Consider the following 26,319-nt stretch of genomic DNA (forward strand, 5'->3'; position numbering starts at 1 on the left):
GTAGGGGGGGTGCAGCGTGAGGTAATACAGTAGGGGGAGGTGCAGCGTGAGGTAATACAGTAGGGGGAGGTGCAGCGTGAGGTAATACAGTAGGTGGAGGAGCAGCATGAGAAAATACAGTAGGGGGAGGTGCAGCGTGAGGTAATACAGTAGGGGGAGGTGCAGCGTGAGGTAATACAGTAGGGGGAGGTGCAGCGTGAGGTAATACAGTAGGTGGAGGGCAGCATGAGAAAATACAGTAGGGGGAGGTGCAGCGTGAGGTAATACAGTAGGGGGGGAGGTGCAGCGTGAGGTAATACAGTAGGGGAGGTGCAGCGTGAGGTAATACAGTAGGGGGAGGTGCAGCGTGAGGTAATACAGTAGGGGAGGTGCGTGAGCGTAGGGGGAGGTGCAGCGTGAGGTAATACAGTAGGGGGAGGTGCAGCGTGAGGTAATACAGTAGGGGGAGGTGCAGCGTGAGGTAATACAGTAGGGGGAGGTGCAGCGTGAGGTAATACAGTAGGGGGAGGTGCAGCGTGAGGTAATACAGTAGGGGGAGGTGCAGCGTGAGTAATACAGTAGGGGAGGTAATACAGTAGGGGGAGGTGCAGCGTGAGGTAATACAGTAGGGGGAGGTGCAGTGTGAGGTAATACAGTAGGGGGAGTGCTTCTCAAATGGAATGTTTTATGCGTTCTCCACACTCTTGTCCTCACAAGAACGTACTCAAGAGAACGTCCTTGGAGAATACACCTGGAGCATGAGTGTGCAGCACGGTAGTAAGCATATTGAGAAACACCCCAAGTTTTTACACTGCACCAAATACCCTAGTTTCATACTCCTAACTATCCGTACACCTCTGAAGATTCATCACACCGTCGCCACTCAGATGATCTACAGCCTTTTATCTGTCAACACTCAAAAGCAGCTTTATTTCCTGACTGGTCGATAACGGGAACACGAGGTGTGAACAGTGGGGACCAAAGGGTAACGATGTACGCTGAGAAGCGGGAAGCAAGTTCAGGGAATAAATACATTTCATTAATAAATGAACAAAACAAGAAACACAAACAGCGCACCGACATGAAACAGGAACAATGATGACTGGGGAAGAAACCAAAGGGAGGGACATATAAAGCGCAGGTAATCAAGGAGGTGATGGAGTCCAGGTGAGTGTCATTATGCGTGTAACACTGGTGACAGGTGTGCGCCCTAACGAGCAGCCTGGTGACCTAGAGGCCGGAGAGGGAGCACACGTGACACAAAGATCCTGACTGAGTCCAGCATTCAACATGAAGTTGAAGTCATTGAAGAGGTGTTGCTTTAAAAAAAATGTTTTTTTGTTGTTGTATGTATTGGTGCAATCAAACTTCCCCTTTATGGCAAATAATTGATGATCTTATTTTATAAAAAGAAAGAGGATACAAAGGAGTGCACTGTGCACACAGAGACAGGCACACAGAGACAGGCACACAGACAGGCGCACAGAGACAGGCGCACAGAGACAGGCGCACAGAGAGACAGGCGCACAGAGACAGGCGCACAGCGAGACAGGCGCACAGCGAGACAGGCGCACAGCGAGACAGGCGCACAGAGAGACAGGCGCACAGAGAGACAGGCGCACAGAGAGACAGGCGCACAGCGAGACAGGCGCAGAGAGACAGGCGCACAGCGAGACAGCACAGAGACAGGCACAGAGACAGCGAGACAGGCGCACAGAGACAGGCGCACACTGAGACAGCACAGAGAGACAGGCGCACAGCGAGACAGGCGCACACACAGGCGAGAGACAGACAGGCGCACAGAGACAGGCGCACAGAGACAGGCGCACAGCGAGACAGGCGCACAGAGAGACAGGCGCACAGAGAGACAGGCGCACAGCGAGACAGGCGCACAGCGAGACAGGCGCACAGCGAGACAGGCGCACAGAGAGACAGGCGCACAGCACAGAGACAGGCGCACAGAGAGACAGGCGCACAGCGCACAGCGAGACAGCGAGACAGGCGCACAGCGAGACAGGCAGAGAGCACAGGCGCAGCGAGACAGAGAGACAGCACAGAGCGCACAGCAGAGACAGAGACAGGCGCACAGCGACAGACAGGCGCACAGCGAGACAGGCGCACAGAGACAGGCGCACAGAGACAGGCGCACAGAGACAGGCGCACAGCGAGACAGGCGCACAGAGACAGGCGCACACAGAGACAGGCGCACACAGAGACAGGCGCACAGCGAGACAGGCGAGACAGGCGCACAGAGACAGGCGCACAGAGACAGGCGCACAGAGACAGGCGCACAGAGACAGGCGCACAGAGACAGGCGCACAGAGACAGGCGCACACCAACAATCCTAATTAACTTGAGAAAACTTTCCGTGTGTGAATACCATTTCCATTAATCTGACACGTTTGAGTCCCCAGTTGGGTCCTGTGCCCATGTAAATATAGACATTCAGAATGACTCATGCATGCGAGTGTAAACAAATCCCCAATCAACGTTAATTACTCAGTCATCCAGCACCTACACTACAGAAACACAAATAATATATCGTGAAATATCCCATTTAGCAAACGTTTTTATCCAAAGCGATTTACAGTCATGCACACATTTTCATATGAGTGGCCCCAGCTGAGCGGGGATCCAAAACATAAATACGAATGCACACACACAGATCACAACACACCCACCATGCTGACCAGTCTGCTCAGTGCTGGGATTTGACAGGGAATCTAGAAGCAGCATCAGGAGTTTCATGTGGACTAATGACTGAATCATCAACACTCCACTGTGTTAAAGCTGCATTTAAAAGACACAATCTGCTATTTTAATTAACATGACGATTGAGCAGCAGGAAATATGACAGACTTTGACGGTCATGCTGAGTTTGGGGAAGCAGAGAGACAGATAGACAGAGAGAACGATCTCTATTCCTTTGAAACTTTTATGTATAACGTTTACTTTTAATTTTTTATTGTTTTTAAAATGTATTATCCATTTCACTTGCTTTGGCAATGTAAACATATGTCCCCCATGCCAATAAAGCCCTTCGAATTGAAAGAGAGAGAAACCTCACCAGGGAACCACTGTTCGATGAGGGAATTGACATGGTCCGTAATGAAGGCCATGGCTGAAAAATCCCTGGTCTCTGATTGGCAAATGATCTTGATGCCCCCGCTTTTCTTCCTCTTCCAGTTGACATCAGTCGATTCCACACTGCCAAGGGATTATAATTAGGTTTATGGTCATATTTGCACTTTACACAATGCTTTTACGCTATACGAAAATGTCGCCCCCAGTCTGCTTTTCAATTTAACAGAGGGCTTGAGGTTTGCAGATGACCTCAAGTTGATCTTCAAATAAAATCCTGTGCAACTGTAACAGACTTACTGTAGGGCTGGTTTCTCAGACCCAGACAAGCCTATTCCTGGACAAAAAAATCACTTGGAGATTCTCCATTATGCTTTTTAGTCGATGACTAGTAGTTGGTTTAAAGGGGAAGTTCAGGATTTTACTACCTGATGACTACTCAGAAAGTATTCTATGGGCCAGCTAAAGTTAGCTGAAATTTGTGGTGGTGGTTTAAGCCGGACAATTGATTACATCCTGGCTTCAAAACTACTTTCAGGGTGAAGATATTTCTGACATAAAGTTGTAAACTACTGAACTTCCCCTTTAATCCGTGCCCAGGAAACAGGTCCTTAGTGACCTCAAAATGCGACAACGTAAACAATTAAGTTGATAATAATACAAATGTTAACACACAAAAATGCAACAATGTAGAAGAAAGGAGTTGAGAATCCCCACACTCTCTTTATGTTCTCAGATGTGTCCTCTAAAGGTGCTTGGGTTCTCTAAAGGTGCTTGGGTCTCTAAAGGTGCTTGGGTCTCTAAAGGTGCTTGGGTCTCTAAAGGTGCTTGGGTCTCTAAAGGTGCTTGGGTCTCTAAAGGTGCTTGGGTCTCTAAAGGTGCTTGGGTCTCTAAAGGTGTCTGGGTCTCTAAAGGTGCTTGGGTCTCTAAAGGTGCTTGGGTCTCTAAAGGTGCTTGGGTCTCTAAAGGTGCCTGGGTCTCTAAAGGTGCCTGGGTCTCTAAAGGTGCCTGGGTCTCTAAAGGTGCTTGGGTCTCTAAAGGTGCTTTGTCCTCTAAAGGTGCTTTGTCTTCTAACGGTGCTTTGTTCTCTAAAGGTGCTTGGGTCTCTAAAGGTGCTAAAGGTTTGTTCTCTCTAAAGGTGCTTTGTTGGGTCTCTAAAGGTCTCTAAAGGTTTGTTGCTCCTAAAGGTGTTCTTTGTTCTCCTAAGGTTCTTTGTTCTCCTAAGGTTCTTTGTTCTCCTAAGGTTCTTTGTTCTCCTAAGGTTCTTTGTTCTCCTAAGGTTCTTTGTTCTCCTAAGGTTCTTTGTTCTCCTAAGGTTCTTTGTTCTCCTAAGAAAGTTATCTGAAAGTGTCCCTCTGAAGAACCTGATGGCGCTGCTGAAGGTACTGTATGGGGTAACTAAGAGCCTTAGAACCTACTGACAACACTCTGATGTACATGTGCACTTTTTCAGAGGTATCATTAGTTACAGGTAATCGTAATAATATTTCATCATAGCATGTTTCATTAGAGAAAGTATCTCAATGTGCTGTAAGTCAAGAGAAAGACAGACACACTGTTTTAGGGAATATACCAGTAATAATATGGAAGTCATTTTATGTAGCACTTTTAATCTCTTTCTCTAATAATTACACAATGAAGCACATAATAAGAGTACATGTGCATTTTTTAAAGACACATCATAAAGTGCCTGGCTTGGCTAATTAGCCCTGTATGCAATGCTGAGCCAGCTCTGCGTTTGATTAATTAGGCCTGCTCGTTTAGCCGGGTCTGGGGTGGAGACACACGGCTGTGGTTTGGCACGCTTCCTGACGGATGAGAAATCTACACTTTGTTGTACAGAGCACATGTTTGTGAAAAGGTGCTATATAGTAAAGAATACAATATTTATTTACTTAATAGTGGGCCAAATCCTAATCTCGTTCCCAGACACTTTCGCCCAAATGAGCGAAGACTAACGCGTCAAACTTGGCCTTCATTAGCCAATACAGAAAGACCGGGAGAAACTCCCGGCGCATAGGTATTGGCTTAAATCGTTTTAATTTATCAACCAATCATCTCCCACAACACCTTCCCCCTAACCCTCCCCACGGCTCCCAGTAGTGTGATTCGTTGAAATTATATAATGACAAATACTTGATACTTGGGTCACTGCCATAGAAATCTATGGTCACTCCCACTAAGGCCAACTTTGAATTGTTGAAATCCCAGGCTTATATGCGCCGTGCACAATAGACTGGGGACGAGGTTAGCCAAATCCTAACTCAAATATTATGCATTGGTGTCAATGGGAGATTTGCTTGAACATTTGAATCGCACACCTGCATTTCAAGTAAGTTACCCCAGTATACCCTTAGTCCCTCACCTTAGATACCCTCCATCAAAGGTGACCAGTAGTCCCTCTCTCCAGTAGATGGTCTGACTGCGGCGGACTCTGAAGGTGCTACAGCGGTGCTTCTGTTGGCTACCTGTTCCCGCAAAACGGTAGATCACCGTGGTCCTCCTCCGCTCACTCTTAGCATTCCTCTTAGGCTCAAAGGACTAGGACGACACAGAGAGAACTCTTAGCATTCCTCTTAGGCTCAAAGGACAAGGACGATACAGAGAACCATTAGCATTCCTCTCAGGCTCAAAGGACAAGGACAACACAGAGAACTCTTAGCATTCCTCTCAGGCTCAAAGGACAAGGACGATACAGAGAACCATTAGCATTCCTCTCAGGCTCAAAGGACAAGGACGATACAGAGAACCATTAGCATTCCTCTCAGGCTCAAAGGACAAGGACGACACAGAGAACTCTTAGCATTCCTCTCAGGCTCAAAGGACAAGGACGATACAGAGAACCATTAGCATTCCTCTCAGGCTCAAAGGACAAGGACGATACAGAGAACCATTAGCATTCCTCTCAGGCTCAAAGGACAAGGACGACACAGAGAACCCTTAGCATTACTCATAGGCTCAAAGGACGACACAGTAAGGAATCGTTTTAAGAATCGGTACAAGCCTGTGAGCACAACAGACACAATTGTCTTGCATTGTGTCTTTTGCCTGCCCCTACCATAATGCTACAAAACCTATTGAATATAGTATCGCTTAGAAAAAAGTTCCTCCATTTATTTACATAACTGGCATCAGACATTAACATAAATATCAACTAGCATAATCCAGGTAGCACATGTGGATCTTTTCAATAGTAATGGACTGTACGAGTTCTACACTCTTCTATACAGTCTTTTCAATGCCCCTGCGGGTGTCACCGGGAAACCCTGTTGAACTGCCCATGCAGGAGTGGGTGCGAAACCCTGTTACCTGGAGGTCCATCTCGTTGAGGCTGATGAGCATGCGGGCGATGAAGCGTTCCCAGAATCCCGCCGGCACGAAGCTCATCTTGAAGAGGCGCTGGATGGAGTTGGCGGTCTCTTGACGGAAGCCGTGGATGTCCATAGCAGGCTTAGGAGGAAGGAGGTGGGGGAGGAGGTAACTGTAGAGGAGGACAAAAGGTAGAGTTAAATGTACAGGAGGAATATAAGGAAACCATGCATGTCCATAGCAGGTTTAGGAGACAGGAGGTAACTGTAGAGGAGGAGAAAAGGTAGAGTTAAATGTACTGTAGAGGAGGAGAAAAGGTAGAGTTAAATGAGGGGATATAAGGAAACCATGCATGTCCATAGCAGGTTTAGGAGACAGGAGGTGGGGGAGGAGGTAACTGTAGAGGAGGACAAAAGGTAGAGTTAAATGTACAGGAGGAATATAAGGAAACCATGCATGTCCATAGCAGGTTTAGGAGACAGGAGATGGGGGAGGAGGTAACTGTAGAGGAGGAGAAAAGGTAGAGTTAAATGTACAGGAGGAATATAAGGAAACCATGCATGTCCATAGCAGGTTTAGGAGACAGGAGATGGGGGAGGAGGTAACTGTAGAGGAGGAGAAAAGGTAGAGTTAAATGTACAGGAGGAATATAAGGAAACCATGCATGTCCATAGCAGGTTTAGGAGACAGGAGATGGGGGAGCAGGTAACTGTAGAGGAGGAGAAAAGGTAGAGTTAAATGTACAGGAGGAATAACTGTAGAGGAGGAGAAAAAGGTTAAAACCATGCATGTCCATAGCAGGTTTAGGAGACAGGAGATGGGGGAGGAGGTAACTGTAGAGGAGGAGAAAAGGTAGAGTTAAATGTACAGGAGGAATATAAGGAAACCATGCATGTCCATAGCAGGTTTAGGAGACAGGAGATGGGGGAGCAGGTAACTGTAGAGGAGGAGAAAAGGTAGAGTTAAATGTACAGGAGGAATATAAGGAAACCATGCATGTCCATAGCAGGTTTAGGAGACAGGAGGTGGGGGAGCAGGTAACGGTGTAGGAGGAGCAGGACAGGTAGGGTTATAAGTTATGGATGTCCATAAGGGGAACGAGATATGTTATAGGGTCAGTTCTGTTTGCTTTCAGAGAGATAAGCCGTGCTACAAAGTGCATTGTGAAAAGAAAGTCCGAGCCTGAACAGTTCAGTTCAGCACGATAGTGCACATCATATCTGAGAACCAGTCTCCATGTCGCTGGGCCAAGTTCTGTAAGCAAACGTAGTGGAATGATGCAGATAGAAATGTCATGAATAGAGCTGACTTGATTCCTTATTCTACAAATCAGAGGCAGGCTTGTTCTACATAACACAGTTCCATCGGAACGGTCCACAATGTTACGCTCTGCTGAACATGGCCCAGGGCCCAGCTCAGAGAACGGCCCGTCCCTACCTATCGCTGGCCACAGGCAGAGCAATCTCAAACTTGGCCAGAAACTGGAAGTACTGCTCCTCCGTCTGCTGGGTGAAGCCCGTTCCCACCAGGAGCATGCGCAGATCCTCCGCTCGGATCACCCCGTTCCAGGCCACCGATCGGGAGCTCTTCAGGTGGATGATCCGCTCCAGACAGTCCGACAGCCACACGGGACAGAGGAAGTAGAGGGTACACAGGCCGTGACTGGTGTCTGGGAAGTGGAGGATGGTGCCTGTCTCGATCAGGAAGCTGATGGCTGGAGAGAGGCACGAGGGAAGGAGAGAGGGAGAGAAGAGATCAAGTTTCAAGTTCTTATTGTCACTTGCACAAGTACAGTGAAGTTCCTTTCTTTCTCATTCCCAACAATGCAGCAATCCAGATCAGTAGCACTATAACAATAACTAAACCAGTCAAGATGGAGGGAGGGAAAATGAAGAGGAATACGTTCATCAGGAACATTTTATATAATAGTCTGGACAATGATATGATATACTATGGTTAGTTCAACCAGGAGGGTTAGTTGTACCTCTCCAAGGGGACCGAGGTTAGTGGCCCCTGGTCTACATATGTAAAAGGATGAGAAAGCCAACCTGAAGAGAATGTGTAACTGTGTATAAAACCATGCAATCGACTAAATAATTTTAAAAAGTACCAATGCAGCTGTTTATCTCAATATCAAATAATTTCAGGGTAACAATTAAAGGAACATTCCACACCAGAACTCTTTTGGTGTTGCTTTCATTAGTCCGTTGTTGAAATGTTTTGCATGTCAGCAATCAAGTTTTCAAGATATATAACTTTCAAAATACACAAATACAGCAGGTATGCTACATTTAGCATCCTATGATACATTTAGCATCCTATGCTACATTTTGCATCCTATGATACGTTTAGCATCCTATGCTACATTTTGCATCATACCGGCTGCATTTCTGTATTTTGAAAGTTATACATCTTGAAAACTTGATTGCTAACATGCAAAACATTTCAACAATGGACTAATGAAATGTTCCCACCTCACAGCGATTGTTTCAATTAAAATGGTCAAAAAGAAAGAGAAACAGCTTCTTAGCAAAGAGCAATTTCTCAAGCAAGAATATAGCTCGGAATGTCTGGAAGTGGTCTGAGTGGGGAGGGGCGAACTGACATTTGCTGTTATTGGGAGAGAGGATTGGAAATCTCTTTCTTATTGGTCTATTAACTAATTTACTGCATGGTGATGTCACCATGGAAGGCCAAATCTCCATCCCACCAAAACTGTCACAAATAATGTTGAAAAAGGAGGGGTTTGGCACCTGTCTGCAGGTCCTCGTAGTCTCTGATGTCACTTCCTGGGTTCTGCTCTATGACGAGGTCCAGCTGTGCGTCTGTCAGGTACTGGACCTCGTCTTCTGTGTCCCGCCGACCCCTCTCATCTAGCACCGCTTGCTGTAGTGTGAGGTAGCTCTTTGGGATCTATGACGGGTTATAGAGGGTTTATAGAGAGGTTATAACGCATTTTTATTCTGAGTATCAGGTTACCCACAGAAGAGCTTTATACATAAGCATGCATGCACACACATGCACAAACACACACACATACACACACACTTACCAGTCTGCCCAGCAGCTTGTGTCCGCTAGCTGAACTGCTGCTGTTGTCCTTCATGTAGCAGGCCACCTGGAAGATCAACCTCTTCAAACCATCCAGACCCTCCTGGGTCTTACACGATACCTCACTGAATACACACACACAGAGTCAGATATACACACACACACACACACACACACACACACACAGAGTTAGATATACACACACAGACACACACACAGAGTCAGATATATACACACACAGTCAGACACACAGTCAGACACACACACACACACACACTTTCATGCCAATCGAAACTATGTGTGCGATAGCCTGACTGTGTGTGTGTGTGTGTGTGTGTGTGTGTGTGGTGACTGTGTGTGTGTGTGTGGTGACTGTGTGTGTGTGAGACTGTGTGTGTGACTGTGTGTGTGTGTGAGACTGTGTGTGTGTGTGTGTGTGTGTGTGTGTGTGTGTGTGTGTGTGTGTGTGTGTGTGTGTGTGTGTGACTGTGTGTGTGTGTGTGACTGTGTGTGTGTGACTGTGTGTGTGACTGTGTGTGTGACTGTGTGTGTGTGTGTGTGTGTGTGTGTGTGAGACTGTGTGTGTGTGAGACTGTGTGTGTGTGAGACTGTGTGTGTGTGAGACTGTGTGTGTGTGAGACTGTGTGTGTGTGAGACTGTGTGTGTGTGAGACTGTGTGTGTGTGTGTGTGTGAGACTGTGTGTGTGAGACTGTGTGTGTGTGTGTGTGTGTGTGTGTGTGTGTGTGTGTGTGTGTGTGTGTGTGTGTGACTGTGTGTGTGTGTGACTGTGTGTGTGTGTGACTGTGTGTGTGTGAGACTGTGTGTGTGTGAGACTGTGTGTGTGTGTGTGTGTGTGTGTGACTGTGTGTGTGTGTGTGTGTGTGTGTGTGTGTGTGTGTGTGTGTGTGTGTGTGTGTGTGTGTCCTACGGTCTCTGTGTATGACTCACTACAGGTGTTTCCAGGTGATGTCTGGGTAGCCACTGGCCCTGGCGCCTGATGGAGACCTGCATAGTGCCAGGATGTAGGCCCTCAGAGTGGCCACCCGCTCTGTACGGAACTTGGTGTCGATCAGGTCCAGGTGGGTGCCCACCACCACCACCGCAGAGTTAGGGGCACGCGCCTACAGGTCAAAAGTTTAACTTCAGAGGTCATATACAATGCCTTTCAAAACGTATTCACACAGACGTATTTGTGTTAGACTGAATCTAATCAAGTTGTAGTGACATCCTAAGGATGATCAAAGGAAATTGGATGCACCTGAGCTCAATTTGGAGCGTCACAACAAAGGGGTGTGAATACTTATGTAGATGAGATATTTCTCAATTTCAATACATTTGCACAAAAAATGTAGAAAACCATGTTTCCACTTTGTCATTATGGGGTATGGTCTATAGATGGGTGAGAAACAAATCTATTTAATCCAGGCTGTAACACAATAAAATGTGGAATAAGTCAAGGAGTATGAATTCTTTCTGAAGGCCCTGTAGGGTATGAGCCCAAATAACTGCTGTGACCCTGTGGCCCAGTGCTTCACCCTGATCTCCCTCTCAGCCAGTAGCTGGTGGGATATTCATCTAAATAAATACAACACACTGACTTGGACAATAACAGTTTTTGGGTCAGTAATAAAGTATTATAACGTGATTGTTTATCTAAATCAATTCTTCTGTGGATTCATTGGATTGTGTAAGTGAGTTTCCACTATATTTCCTACAACAGTGTGTGTGTCATTGTATTGTTGCTCTTTTATTTTTTATTAGATTTTATTTAGTAAAACTGCATTGTTAAGGCTTGTAAGTAAGCATTTCACAGAATACCTGTTGTATTCGGAGCATTTGACAAATACAATTTGATTTGATCAGTCCATTTTAAATTGATGAAGGGAAGTGAACACTTAGAGCAGAAAGGTAGAGAATGAGGACACAGTCATTTCCAGGCTATGAAGGTGTTATGGTCAGTTTTCTTTACGTTTTACTTCAACAGATTTGACATTTAGAATCCCAAAGGTCATTGTGGCCAGACCGGACGACTCATCCACGTCCTATGACCTGACCGTTCCTTCCCACAGTGGAAATAGACATGACCTTTGTAGTTAAAACCCTGACGCCTGTCAGAGTCACTTGAAAAAATATGATTGAGACTCTTTTATTCTCTCAAATACTTTTTACCATTGTTGTATAACACCTATCAAATAAAATTAATTATTTGTATAGAATATTGACAGACAGATGTCGTAGCCATGAAAAGATAGTGGAGTCAATCCAGGTAAAATCATTTAAGGAATTGAAAAAATGTATAATTGAAAATATAATCATGAAGAGGCTTTGGGTGAGCAGTTATGTTCCCATTCAGTAGAATATACTTCTCCCCACCAGACCAGGGTTCAATCCTACTGTTCTCCCACTAGCCTGCCTCTCCCTCTATTTCCAACTGTCTAATTAAAGTCAACATGTTTTGAATGTCTTTCTTTAATAAAAAGAAGAAACTAAATGGCACTGAAGTGTGACGAACATGTTTTCTGCCTCACCTCAATGTTAAGCAGCCAGGACTGTAGACTGGCGACAGCCTCCTCTCCCAGAGCGAGGTTCCATATGACTACGTACAGGGCCTTGTCCGTGAAGAAACACTGGTTGACCGTGGACATGTTGGCCGGACCGCCGATGTCCCACACGTTGAACGCCACGGAGTCGGCCTGTTACGGTGGTGGAATTAAAACAAGGAACATTACATGTAGAACTCGAAAACAAATTACTACAAAATGATACCAGTCAAAACATACCTTAGTTGAATGACTGACTGAAAAAAATAGGATATTTTGGAAATGCAATTCCTACTCCTTCTGCCTCAGTTCCACCCCTACCTCTATACAGGAGGAGATGTGATTCCTACTCCTTCTGCCTCAGTTCCACCCCTACGCCTATACAGGAGGAGATGTGATTCCTACTCCTTCTGCCTCAGTTCCACCCCTACGTCTATACAGGAGGAGATGTGATTCCTACTCCTTCTGCCTCAGTTCCACCCCTACCTCTATACAGGAGGAGATGTGATTCCTACTCCTTCTGCCTCAGTTCCACCCCTACCTCTATACAGGAGGAGATGTGATTCCTACTCCTTCTGCCTCAGTTCCACCCCTACCTCTATACAGGAGGAGATGTGATTCCTACTCCTTCTGCCTCAGTTCCACCCCTACCTCTATACAGGAGGAGATGTGATTCCTACTCCTTCTGCCTCAGTTCCACCCCTACGTCTATACAGGAGGAGATGTGATTCCTATCCTTCTGCCTCAAGTTCCATGAGTCTATACAGGAGGAGAGGTTAATCTCTCTTGGACCGACGACGTAAAATAAATGGTATCCTAATTGAGCATCTGACATAATTACACCAGATTAGGAATGGGTCAACATGGCCGCCTTTGTGTTCCTTTATAAGGATGAGATAATCTGCCTCAGTTCCAGCCATCCCAGGAAAAACATACTCTGCAGTTCCACACACAAAGGAGGAGGCTGAAAAAAACTCCTTCAGCCTCACACACACGCCAGGCTCTATACAGGAACAGATGGCAGCCAGGCTCAAAACAAACTGGCAGCCAGGCTCAAAACAAACTGGCAGCCAGGCTCAAAACAGACTGGCAGCCAGGCTCAAAACAAACTGGCAGCCAGGCTCAAAACAGACTGGCAGCCAGGCTCAAAACAAACTGGCAGCCAGGCTCAAAACAAACTGGCAGCCAGGCTCAAAACAAACTGGCAGCCAGGCTCAAAACAGACTGGCAGCCAGGCTCAAAACAGACTGGCAGCCAGGCTCAAAACAGACTGGCAGCCAGGCTCAAAACAGACTGGCAGCCAGGCTCAAAACAAACTGGCAGCCAGGCTCAAAACAAACTGGCAGCCAGGCTCAAAACAAACTGGCAGCCAGGCTCAAAACAAACTGGCAGCCACACACACACGCCAGGCTCAAAACAAACTGGCAGCCAGGCTCAAAACAAACTGGCAGCCAGGCTCAAAACAAACTGGCAGCCAGGCTCAAAACAGACTGGCAGCCAGGCTCAAAACAAACTGGCAGCCAGGCTCAAAACAGACTGGCAGCCAGGCTCAAAACAAACTGGCAGCCAGGCTCAAAACAAACTGGCAGCCAGGCTCAAAACAGACTGGCAGCCAGGCTCAAAACAAACTGGCAGCCAGGCTCAAAACAAACTGGCAGCCAGGCTCAAAACAAACTGGCAGCCAGGCTCAAAACAGACTGGCAGCCAGGCTCAAAACAGACTGGCAGCCAGGCTCAAAACAGACTGGCAGCCAGGCTCAAAACAGACTGGCAGCCAGGCTCAAAACAAACTGGCAGCCAGGCTCAAAACAAACTGGCAGCCAGGCTCAAAACAAACTGGCAGCCAGGCTCAAAACAGACTGGCAGCCAGGCTCAAAACAAACTGGCAGCCAGGCTCAAAACAAACTGGCAGCCAGGCTCAAAACAAACTGGCAGCCAGGCTCAAAACAAACTGGCAGCCAGGCTCAGCTTCACATTTGATTTTGTTGCCTTAAAATATTATCCTATAAATGGACTCAAATGGATTTCTGTCCTACCGGTCTACACAACCTACTCTACAAAGTGAAAGAAAAATTAAAGAAAATGTTCCTAATTCATTTAAAATAAATATGTATTGATTGAGTATGTATTCCCACCCCAGAGCAAATAGTTAATGGAAGTACCTTGGGCGTGTGCGTGTATTCTGTATGCATGTGTGTGTTCTCTTACGCTAGCTTTAACCCCATTGGGTCTGTCCAGTTCCCAAGTAGCTGTGCTGATGTTTCGTTCTGCAGGGGAGAAAGGGGAGGTCCTGCCCGTCTGCAACGCCTCCAGGAGGGCTGTCTTTCCCTGCCGAGGAGGACCAATCACAAGAAGCTTCAGCAGCTTATAGGGCTCCGCCTTCCGTAGGTGGGCTCGGAGGAAGGACAGCACTGATGCTGGACCTGAGAAAGGGGGATACCTAATCAGTTGTATAAATTAATGCATTCAACTGAAATGTGTCTCCCGCATTTAACCCAACCCCTCTGAATCAGAGAGGTGCTGACGGCTGCCTTAATCCACATCCCCGTCATCTGACCCGGGGAGCAGTGAGACACGATTAAAAAACAAACACCCCAAAAACCAACCAACCACCCACCCACACCCCCTACACACACACACACACCCACCCACACACCCACCCACCCAGCCACCCACCCACCCCCACCCACACACCCACCCACCCACCCACACACCCACCCACCCACCCAGCCACCCACCCAGCCACCCACACACCCAGCCAGCCAGCCACCCACACACACCCACCCACCCAGCCACCCCCACACACACACACACCCACCCAGCCACCCACCCCCACACACCCAGCCACCCACCCACACACCCAGCCACCCACCCAGCCACCCACACACCCAGCCAGCCACCCACACACACCCACCCACCCACACACCCACACACCCAGCCAGCCAGCCAGCCACCCACCCACCCACCCAGCCACCCACACACACACACACCCACCCAGCCAGCCACCCACACACAGTGGTGGTACTTTACCTTCTTTCCTGATGTCCTGGGGAACATTAGTGATGTTGAGGTCCTCAATGTCCAACTGCCACAGGTTAGAGAGCTGCCCCAACTCAGCTGGAAGCTCCCGAATACCTGGATTACTGTTCTCAGATCAGGGGAGAGAGAGATGGAGTTAGGTACTATACATACAAGGATACCTGTGTTACTGTTCTCAGATCAGGGGAGAGAGAGATGGAGTTAGGTACTATACATACAAGGATACCTGTGTTACTGTTCTCAGATCAGGGGAGAGAGAGATGGAGTTAGGTACTATACATACAAGGATACCTGTGTTACTGTTCTCAGATCAGGGGAGAGAGAGATGGAGTTAGGTACTATACATACAAGGATACCTGTGTTACTGTTCTCAGATCAGGGGAGAGAGCGTAAGGAACCAGAGGACCAGTTTGATGGGTGAATGTTAATGTGTTTACATCATATGATCTCTGAAAACATGGGGGAATGCTAATGGGACAAGGTGTTTCTCATCCTCAACATGTTCTGTTGCTTTGTGAATAAGTGAACAAAGAGAAACATTGGGAGAAACTAAATAATGGAATAATGGGCCAGTTTCCTGGACACAGATTAAACCTAGTCTTGGGCTAAGAACCACTTTCAATGGGTATTATTCCATGGAAGACTGACTGGTCATCATGTTGGGCTAAGAACCTCTTTCAATGGGTATTATTCCATGGAAGACTGACTAGTCATCATGTTGGGCTAAGAACCTCTTTCAATGGGTATTATTCCATGGAAGACTGACTGGTCATCATGTTGGGCTAAGAACCTCTTTCAATGGGTATTATTCCATGGAAGACTGACTGGTCATCATGTTGGGCTAAGAACCTCTTTCAATGGGTATTATTCCATGGAAGACTGACTAGTCATCATGTTGGGCTAAGAACCACTTTCAATGGGTATTATTCCATGGAAGACTAACTGGTCATCATGTGTCTGGGATGAGCATATGGCAGAAGACTAAAGGTGAGACCATCGCCTTATTGTTCTGGATGAGAACTAACTCTATTCACTAGTCTAGCCTGGACTACCATGACCGATATTACACAGGACTGGATGACAACAAAACAACGTCTGAGTGGGAAAGAGGATCTCCAGCTAAACCTCCACATCACACTCTGGGCCACAACCAGACTCTACATAGTGCACTACTTTGGACCAGGGCCCATTGGGACGCCCATAGGTCTCTGGTCAAAAGTAGTGCACTACGTAGGGAATAGGGTGCCGTTTTGGACATAGCCCATGTATTCCTGTTGGAGCCTCCAGTCTGGAAGACTGTGAGAAGTGGACAGAGAACAGTGACCCTGGTGACCCACAGAAAACAGCTGGCAACAGCTGCCTCCAAACCAGTTCACAACAGGAAGGACTGGACAGGACAACCAGAGAGTGGGGCTATGTATAAATACTCTAAAATGCTTCCTTTCCTTGTCTCCTTTGCTTTTTTATTAGCAGTGTGTGATGTCAGGAATGGACAGATGTCTACGTTACAGGTGTTCAGCTAGGTTGGTGACCACAGGATTTACCAGACGGCACAAACACATCTGAGACCCCCATGTTAGTTTTCAGCTGTTGTGTCCCACCTCAGTACGAGGAAGTTATGGAGGAAGGGGACCAGGAAATATGGGGAGTTAAGGAGATTGGGACTAAGCCTAGGGCACTTAAATTGGGATGAGAGCTTGGTGAGGAAAACAGATGAGGAGACAAGAAAAGTATAGTCAGTCTAGGGACGTAACTAGAGAAATGATGTGGTGAAAGAGCTGGGTGAGATTGATAGGAGACAGGGAAAAGAGACAAGGAAAGGAGGCTAGTGTGATGAGGCTTGGGGCACTTACTTGGAGAGGTAGAGCTCCATGAGGTTTCTCAGGCCACACACGGACTGGGGCACACACTCCAGCTGGTTGTCGTTCAAGGAAAGCACTTCCAAAGCATCCCGCAAAATTACTGGAAACTCGATTGGGCATACTGTCAAGCAGGGGAAAGGCACACACACACACACACACACACACACACACACACACACACACACACACACACACACACACACACACACACACACACACACACACACACACACACACACACACACACTCTCACGGTCAATGACCATCAGCAGTCACTGCAGGATCAGGATGTACAGTATGGGGTTACTAATTGCTGGAGCAGTCAGAGAAGGGGGAGAGAAAGAGAGATATGGAGGGAGAGAGAGAAAAGAGATATGGAGGGAGAGAAAGAGAGAAAAGAGAGAGATATGGAGGGAGAGAGAGAGAAAATAGAGAGATATGGAGGGAGAGAAAGAGAGAAAATAGAGAGATATGGAGGGAGAGAAAGAGAGAAAAAGAGATATGGAGGGAGAGAAAGAGAGAAAAGAGAGAGATATGGAGGGAGAGATATATGGAGGGAGAGAGAGAAAAGAGCGATATGGAGGGAGAGAGAGAAAAGAGAGATATGGAGGGAGAGAGAGAAAAGAGAGATATGGAGGGAGAGAGAAGAGAGAGAGATATGGAGGGAGAGAGAAAAGAGAGAGATATGGAGAGAGAGAGAGAGAAAAGAGAGAGAAAGAGAAAAGAGAGATATGGAGGTAGAGAAAGAGAGAAAAGAGAGAGATATGGAGGGAGAGAGAAAAAAAATATGGAGAGAGAAAAAAGATATGGAGAGAGAGAGAGAGAAAAGAGATATGGAGAGAGAGAGAGAAAAGAGATATGGAGAGAGAGAGTGAGAGAGAAAAGAGAGAGATATGGAGGCAGAGAGTGAGAGAGAAAAGAGAGAGATGGAGGGAGAGAAAGAGAAAAGAGATATGGAGGGAGAGAGAAAAAAGAGAGATATGGAGGGAGAGAGAGAAGAGAGACATGGAGAGAGAGAGAAAAGAGATATGGAGAGAGAGAGAGAGAGAGAAAAGAGAGAGATATGGGGGTAGAGGGTGAGAAAGAAAAGAGAGAGATATGGAGGGATAGAGAGAAAAGAGAGCTATGGAGGGAGAGAGAGAGAGAAAAGAGAGAGTGATATGGAAGGAGAGAGAGAAAAGAGAGAGAGAGCACGACTGGGTTAAGACTGTGTGGTCCAGATGACCGTGATGAGAGGCATAGAGGGGTTTCCAAACCACATGAAGAAGGGCTTTGGACCCAAATGTGACCAGCATCACTGCTCATATAGGCTGTTTATTAAACTCTGTCCATGCCACAACCGGCAGACTGAGAATCTGACCAGACAACCAACAAAGTAATTATTCTACCACAGTCCCAATACAGATTGCCACAGTCCCAGTACAGACTGCCACAGACCCAGTACAGACTGCCACAGACCCAGTACAGACTGCCACAGACCCAGTACAGACTGCCACAGACCCAGTACAGACTGCCACAGACCCAGTACAGACTGCCACAGACCCAGTACAGACTACCACAGACCCAGTACAGACTGCCACAGTCCCAGTACAGACTGCCACAGACCCAGTACAGACTGCCACAGACCCAGTACAGACTGCCACAGATCCAGTACAGACTGCCACAGACCCAGTACAGACTGCCACAGACCCAGTACAGACTGCCACAGACCCAGTACAGACTGCCACAGACCCAGTACAGACTGCCACAGACCCAGTACAGACTGCCACAGACCCAGTACAGACTGCCACAGATCCAGTTACACTCCAGTCCTGTTACAGACCACTTTAGATCGGTTCAGTCCAGTTCACTACAATTCATTACAAACCACGACAGATTGGTGTAGTCCAGTTTAAGTCCAGTTCACTACAGTTCATTACAAACCACGACGGATTGGTCTAGTCCAGTTTAAGTCCAGTTCACTACAGACCACTATGGTTCAGTCCAGTCATGTCAAGTTTAAAAGTCCAGTCCATGTTAGACCACTAAAGTAACACTACAGTCAACAGCGCCAGTCCACATGAGTCCGGAACCAGTACCTGGGTCCGGGTCTCTCCGGTGCCATGTGGTCAGGAAGGCCAGCTTCCTGGTTTTGGGTCCCTCCTCAGTCCTGAAACAAAACGGTTCCAACTTCCATCACATTCATGCATTCTTGGTTGTATTTTTTATTGTTTGCCATGTCAGCTGAAAAGTGCTCATCTAGGATCAGTTTTTCCTTTGAGATTATAATGAATTTTAATTTTACCTTTATTTAACCAGGCAAGTCAGTTAAGAACACATTCTTATTTTCAATGACAGCCTGGGAACAGTGGGTTAAATGCCTGTTCAGGGGCAGACTGACAGATTTGATCCTTGTCAGCTCAGGGGTTTGAACTCACAACCTTCTGGTTACTAGTCCAACGCTCTAACCACTAGGCTACCCCTGCCACCCCAAAATATAATAATATAAGAATAATATAATAAGAATAAGATTAGGGGCCTGAATAAAGATAGGGTGGGACCTGATCCTAGATCGGGAGTCCTACTCTGAAACGCTTGATGCATACAGCCCCAGGTACCATTACAGTAGTTTGCCCCTTCCCCCAAGTCCTACCCCTTCCCCCAAGTCCTACCCCTTCCCCCAAGTCCTACCCCTTCCCCAAGTCCTACCCCTTCCCCCAAGTCCTACCCCTTCCCCCAAGTCCTACCCCTTCCCCCAAGTCCTACCCCTTCCCCCAAGTCCTACCCCTTCCCCCAAGTCCTACCCCTTCCCCCAAGTCCTACCCCTTCCCCCAAGTCCTACCCCTTCCCCCAAGTCCTACCTCTACCATATTACCTTCATTAATCCATAGTACCCAACGTTGCTAACACCAAAACGTTATGGACTAGGGTAAGGAGGAAGCGAGGGTTAAAAATGGAACCAGGCCTTGAAGTGAGTGGAAAATATTAAGAGTAAGAGGTTAAGGCCGTGTCCAGAAACAACTCCTAGGCCCTAGACACTTAAACCCCGTCCAGAAACAACTCCTAGACCCTAGACACTTAGAACCCATCCAGAAACAACTCCTAGCCCCTAGACCCTAGACACTTAAACCCCATCCAGAAACAACTCCTAGACCCTAGACACTTAGAACCCATCCAGAAACAACTCCCATCCCAAATGTATTTATAAAGCCCTTCTTACATCAGCTGATGTCACAAAGTGCTATACAGAAACCCAGCCTAAAACCCCAAACAGAAAGCAATGCAGGTGTAGAAGCACGGTGGCTAGGAAAAACTCCCTAGAAAGGCCAGAACCTAGGAATAAACCTAGAGAAGAACCAGGCTATGAGGGGTGGCCAGTCCTCTTCTGGCTGTGCTGGGTGGAGAGCAAATCAAATCAAATTTATTTATATAGCCATTCGTACATCAGCTGATATCACAAAATGCTGTACAGAAACCCAGCCTAAAACCCCAAACAGCAAGCAATGCAGGTGTAGAAGCACGGTGGTTAGGAAAAACTCCCTAGAAAGGCCAAAACCTAGGAAGAAACCTAGAGAGGAACCAGGCTATGTGGGGTGGCCAGTCCTCTTCTGGCTGTCCCGGGTAGAGATTATAACAGAACATGGCCAAGATGTTCAAATGTTCATAAATGACCAGCATGGTCAAATAATAATAAGGCAGAACAGTTGAAACTGGAGCAGCAGCACGGCCAGGTGGACTGGGGACAGCAAGGAGTCATCATGTCATAACAGAACATGGACAAGATGTTCAAATGTTCATAATTGACCAGCATGGTCAAATACTAATAATCACAGTAGTTGTTGAGGATGCAACAGGTCAACACCTCAGGAGTAAATGTCAGTTGGCTTTTCATAGCCGATCATTAAGAGTATCTCTACCACTCCTGCTGTCTCTAGAGAGTTGAAAACAGCAGGTCTGGGACAGGTAGCACGTCCGGTGAACAGGTCAGGGTTCCATAGCCGCAGGCAGAACTCAGTATCTAGCACCTTTAGATCTACACAAGTTTCTAGGGGCTAGTAGTTGTTTCTGGACGGGGCCTAAGTGTGAGTGGTAAGATGTATGACCTTTCACCTACTTGCCCAGATGGTTCCTGGAGAGGTCAAGGGTTCTGAGCAGAGAGCATTTCCACTTGTTGGGTGCCGGGAGAGTGGAGATCTGATTCCTACACAGTCTGAGAGAGACCAGGGCCTGATTAAGAGAATGAGATGGAGAGGGAGGAGGGAGAGAAAGATAGGGAGAGAAAGGGGAGAGAGGGAAAGAGAAAGAGACCGGGTGTCACCAAAGCATGGCATGTGGTCATGACAACTTAATTTACATCTAGTGTCCCCGTTTCCCTGTCTACCGTTGGCGTCACTCTCTCTCTCTTCACTCTCTCACTCTTCTGTTTCTCTTCCTCTATTCTATTCCAATGAAACACCGCAAATGCCATTATAATCAACAATCTTGCATTACTCATTCCTTCACAAATATTTGGAAAATTGCTTCATAAAGCCCATAGCATTCCTGAGGTAAATTAAACATTCCATCGTTCTCCTCGGAATTCAGGAACCTAAATTAAACTTAACATCCGTTTCCATTCATTATTACTGTTACGCTAATATCTTTAAAACCTAATCAAGCGTACCGTGATTCATCGTACTAACGCTGAGAACAAGGTTGACGTTTTACGTATTCCTAACCAAATTGTATTTTTTTGTTAGTTTCTTTACATTGTTTGTAACTTTTTAAACTTATTTTGTACATAATGTTGCTGCTACCATCTCTTATGACCGAAAATATCTTCTAGACATCAGAACTGCAAATACTCACCACACACTATCAGAATCCTTTTTCTCCTTTAACAAGCCGAACCTGACGTGACACACTGCTTTCCCGGGAACAGGCCCAGAGCCCCGTCATTTGCGTGAAGAGAAGGCGGAGAAAAAGGGGCCGGGGGGTGGGGGGCGGGTTGCCTCCTGAGAATTAGTAGGCGATCGAATAAACCCCCACTTCCTTCCATTCTGCTAGCAAACGTGCAATCTTTGGAGAATAAATCGATGACCTATGCGGAAGATTAAACTACCAATGGGACATTCAAAACTGTAATATCTTATGCTTCACAGAGTCGTGGCTGAACGACAACATTATCAACATAAAGCTGGCTGGTTATACGCTGTATCGGCAGGATAGAACAATGGTGTCTGGTAAGACAAGGGGCGGTGGACCATGTATTTTTGTAAATAGCTGGTGTACGATATATATTTTTGTATTTTTCGTAGCTGTCTAAATACCGCCACAGACTAACACACTAAGACTGCACTGAATAAGCTGTATTCCACCATACGCAAACAGGAAAACGCTCACCCAGAGGCGGCGCTCCTATTAGCCCGGGGACTTTAATGCAGGGAAACTTAAATCAGTCTTACCAAATTTCTATCAGCATGTTAAATATGCAACCAGAGGGAAAAAAAAAAAAAAAAACTCTGGACCACGTTTAGTCCACATAGATGCATACATACAAAGCTCTCCCTCGCCCTCCATTTGGGAAATCTGACCATAATTCTATCCTCCCGATTCCTGCTTACAAGCTAAAATTAAAGCAGGAAGCACCAGTGACTCGATCAATAAAAAGTGGTCAGATGAAGCAGATACTAAGCTACAGGTCTGTTTTGCTAGCATAGACTGGAATATGTTCGGGGATTCCTCCGATGGCATTGAGGAGTACACCACATCAGTCAATGGCTTCATCAATAAGTGCATCGATGACGTCGTCCCCACAGTGACCATACGGACATATCCCAATCAGAAGCCATGGATTCCCTGCAACATCCGCACTGAGCTAAAGGCTAGAGCTGCCGCTTTCAAGGAGAGGGACTCTAAGCTCATAAGAAATGCCACTATGCCCTCCGACGAACCATCAAAGAGGCAAAGCGTCAATACAGGACTAAGATCGTATCGTACTACACTCTGACGCTCTGACGCTCGTCGGATGAGGCAGGGCTTGCAAACTATTACAGATTACAAAGGGAAGCACAGCCAAGAGCTACCCAGTGACATAAGCTTACCAGACGAGCTAACCTACTTCTATGCTCACTTCGAGGCAAATAACACTGAAACATGCACGAGAGCACCAGCTGTTTTAAGACTGTGTGATCACGCTCTCTGCAGCAGATTTGAGTAAGACCTTTAAACAGGTCAACATTCACAAGGCCGCAGGGCCAGACGGATCACCAGGACGTGTACTGCAAGCATGCACTGACCAACTGACAAGTGTCTTCACTGACATTTTCAACCTCTCCCTGTCCGAGTCTGTAATGCCAACATGTTTTAAGCAAACCACCCTAGTCCCTGTGCCCAAAAACACAAAGGTAACCTGCCTAAATGACTACTGTCATGACGTGGCCCTCTTTGGGTATAGCGAGTACCATCCCTCTCTCTCTCACCACCTCTCTCTTCCCCCTACACCCAGGCTCTGTTATCTCAGGTCGTAAATTCCATGAGGAGACTCTCTTCCCCCCCAGCCATGCGGTATATAGAGAGAGAGTTTCACAGTAGAACAAAGGAACTTCTTTTACCGCACAGAACTTTAGAACTGAACAATGTCCATGTTTTGGAGAATGTGTAAACGGTCGGTGGAGAATCCAGCTACCACCGGTCCATTTTGTTTAATGTTTGTGACCTCATGAGAGACAATACAGCCACATTACCATAACTCTGTTAATACAAGAGTCTCCGTTATGGCCTCCCGGGTGGCGCAGTGCCACCAGAGACTCTGGGTTCGTGCCCAGGCTCTGTCGCAACCGGCCGCGACCGAGTTAGGGAGGGTTTGGCCGTTAGGGATATCCTTGTCTCATCGCGCACCAGCCACTCCCGTGGCGGGTCGGGCACAGTGCGCGCTAACCAAGGTTACCAGATGCACTGTGTTTCCTCTGACACATTGGTGCGGCTGGCTTCCTGGTTGGATGCGCGCTATGTTAAGAAGCAGTGCAGCTTGGTTGGGTTGTGTATCGGAGGACGCATGACTTTCAACCTTCGTCCCTCCCGAGCCCGTACGGGTGTTGTAGCGATGAAACAAGATAGTAGCTACTAACATTGATCTGGCATCATGGGACAGCCTTTTCTGCTGTTCCGAATAAAACCCCCACCTGGAGAAGCCCACTTCTCTGACTCTGTAGTATCCATTCTAAAAACAAAAGACTTCATGGGAGAGAGAGAGACTCTCTCAACCTGCTCAGGCTTCCTGATTTCCAGGACCTATACCAGGCGGTGTCAGCGGAAGGCCCTAAAAATAGTCAAAGACTCCAGTCACCCTAGTCATAGATTATTCTCTCTGCTACCACACAGCAAGCGGTACCAGAGCGCCAAGTCTTGGTCCAAGAGGCTTCTAAACATCTTCTACCCCCAAGCCATAAGACTCCTGAACATCTAATCAAATGGTCATGCAGACTATTTGCATTGCCCCCCCCTTTTACACCACTGCTATTGTTATCAACTATGCATAGTCACTTTAATAACTCTACCTACATGTATATATTACCTCAACTAACCGGTGCCCCCGCACATTGACTCTGTACCGGTACCCCCCTGTATATAGTCTCGCTATTGTTTTTACTGCTGCTCTTTAATTACTTGTATTTCTTATTCATATTTTTTTAACTGCATTGTTGGTTAGGGGCTCGTAAGTAAGCTGTAAGGTGAAATGTTGTATTCGGCAGCATGTGACTAGTAAAATTTGATTTTGAATCATTGTTTCAGTTGGGGTTCACTGACTGCAGAGTAGTACAGCAGTGCCACCTTGAGGTGATTGGGTAAACTACAATCCTCATCTTCTGAGTGGTTTGTTTATTTTACCTTTATTTAACTAGGCAAATTCTTATTTTCAAGGACGGCCTAGGAACAGTATGTTAACTGCCTGTTCAGGGGCAGAACAACAGAACGTCAGCTCGGGGATTTGAACTTGCAACCTTTCGGTTACTAGACCAATGCTCTAACCACTAGGCTACCCTGCCGCCCCACTTAAAAAGGTTCAATATGCAGAGATCCCTCAGCCATTTCCTCATTGCTAAAATTCTAATAGTTTGCCTAATTTCAGTTTATGTGACAAAAAAAATCAGAGTATAGTATTCATTGTACCATCTAAACTGCTGTGAAATATATTTTCAATAACCCAAAATATTGTATTTTCAGGTATTTGAAGCTGATGTACAAAACCAAAAGTATAAGAACAAAAAATAAACTTAAGAATGGGAAGCATTCTTGGATGTTTAGGGAGGCTTATTTAGGTTAGACCCATCAAGTCAACAAATCCAATGTTTCTAGCCAGGCCCAAACGGAATCAGCCATGAACCACCCTGTAGGAAGCACTGCTCCCAGTGTTGTTAAGCTGCTTTGGCCTAGGCTTTAGCTCAGTGGGCTAACAGGGTTTCGAGTTGCGCATAATAGCCCAGGTATTGAACCTGTGATATGTACAGCTCAGACTGCCCAAATATTGAACCTGAATTACATGTGCAACTCAAAACCCTGTTAGCCCAGTGAGCTGAAGCCTAGGCCAAACAATGCTAGTGCTATTCACCCTTACCTCCAGCTCGAATATATAGGAGGGCAGCTCCTTGATGACGTTGTCTGAGAAATCCACCTCCTGCAGCTGAGTTCTCCAGAAGATGGAGATGGTATTGGGAAGACTCTCGATGGCGTTGGATGAGGCTCGACAGTGCTTCTACAGACGGGGGAAACACCAATCAATGACTCACAACATCCAGAAGATGTTTCAAAACCATCACTCAAGTTCTGAATACAAGAGGAGGTGGTGAAGCGTGGCTGAGAGGAGAGTCTGTATGGTTTAAAAGACATGACCACTTTCCATTTCAATACCTAGTACCTTCTGGCCTCTACTCCAACAATGGTCACAAATCTATAAGGACTGGATAGGTGTAAGCAACTATTATGATGGTTCTACCCAGCTCTCCATTGGAGCTTCCACCATATTCCTTTCACCAATCCAGTCCTTTCAGAACTGAGCATTTAAAAGGGGACAGGAGATACAGGAAGGTGCTAGGGACCCAAAAGGAACCAGGCCCTAGTTTATTCCTACCAGGGGAACCATAGAGATACAATTAATAGATATCTTTGAGAAGAACACTAAACAGGGTAGGACCTAAAAGAAGGTGCTAGGGTTCCAAATGGAACAAGGCTGTAGTGTCTAGTGTAGTGTCTGCCTACCAGAGGGCAGGCCCAGGGGTCAGGGAAGCTGGTGAGTCTGTTCCGGCAGACTTTGAGGGAAGTGAGGGATTTGAAAGAGTGAAGAACAGCAGAGGGAAGACTGGTCAGACAGTTGTCAGACACATCCAGCTCCTCCAGCTTACGCAGACCTATCCAGTTAGTACCTGAGGAGGAGCAGAAGAGGGCAATCAATTCATTCATCAATCTTCATTTGTAGAAACCAAAACATTTTGTACAAGGTA

The 26,319-nt window shown here is 46.7% G+C and overlaps 1 protein-coding gene across 1 annotated transcript in view; it reads right to left on the bottom strand.

Annotated features, from left to right (window-relative positions):
- Positions 1 to 26,319, bottom strand: part of lrrk1 (leucine-rich repeat kinase 1) — a 116,333-nt gene that overhangs the window by 59,554 nt on the left and 30,460 nt on the right. The window contains exons 9-23 of the mRNA XM_064987839.1: positions 26,078 to 26,241; positions 25,437 to 25,574; positions 20,955 to 21,067; positions 18,940 to 19,010; positions 16,853 to 16,982; positions 14,991 to 15,103; positions 14,169 to 14,383; positions 11,950 to 12,114; positions 10,370 to 10,542; positions 9,422 to 9,545; positions 9,123 to 9,282; positions 7,807 to 8,083; positions 6,370 to 6,541; positions 5,426 to 5,601; positions 3,047 to 3,186 (exon numbers count right to left, since the gene is read on the bottom strand). Coding sequence (XP_064843911.1) covers positions 3,047 to 3,186; positions 5,426 to 5,601; positions 6,370 to 6,541; positions 7,807 to 8,083; positions 9,123 to 9,282; positions 9,422 to 9,545; positions 10,370 to 10,542; positions 11,950 to 12,114; positions 14,169 to 14,383; positions 14,991 to 15,103; positions 16,853 to 16,982; positions 18,940 to 19,010; positions 20,955 to 21,067; positions 25,437 to 25,574; positions 26,078 to 26,241 — 2,331 coding nt within the window. The remainder of the gene's footprint in view (positions 1 to 3,046; positions 3,187 to 5,425; positions 5,602 to 6,369; positions 6,542 to 7,806; positions 8,084 to 9,122; positions 9,283 to 9,421; positions 9,546 to 10,369; positions 10,543 to 11,949; positions 12,115 to 14,168; positions 14,384 to 14,990; positions 15,104 to 16,852; positions 16,983 to 18,939; positions 19,011 to 20,954; positions 21,068 to 25,436; positions 25,575 to 26,077; positions 26,242 to 26,319) is intronic.

Source organism: Oncorhynchus masou, chromosome 2 (genome assembly GCF_036934945.1).
Source record: "Oncorhynchus masou masou isolate Uvic2021 chromosome 2, UVic_Omas_1.1, whole genome shotgun sequence".
Lineage (NCBI taxonomy): Eukaryota > Metazoa > Chordata > Actinopteri > Salmoniformes > Salmonidae > Oncorhynchus > Oncorhynchus masou.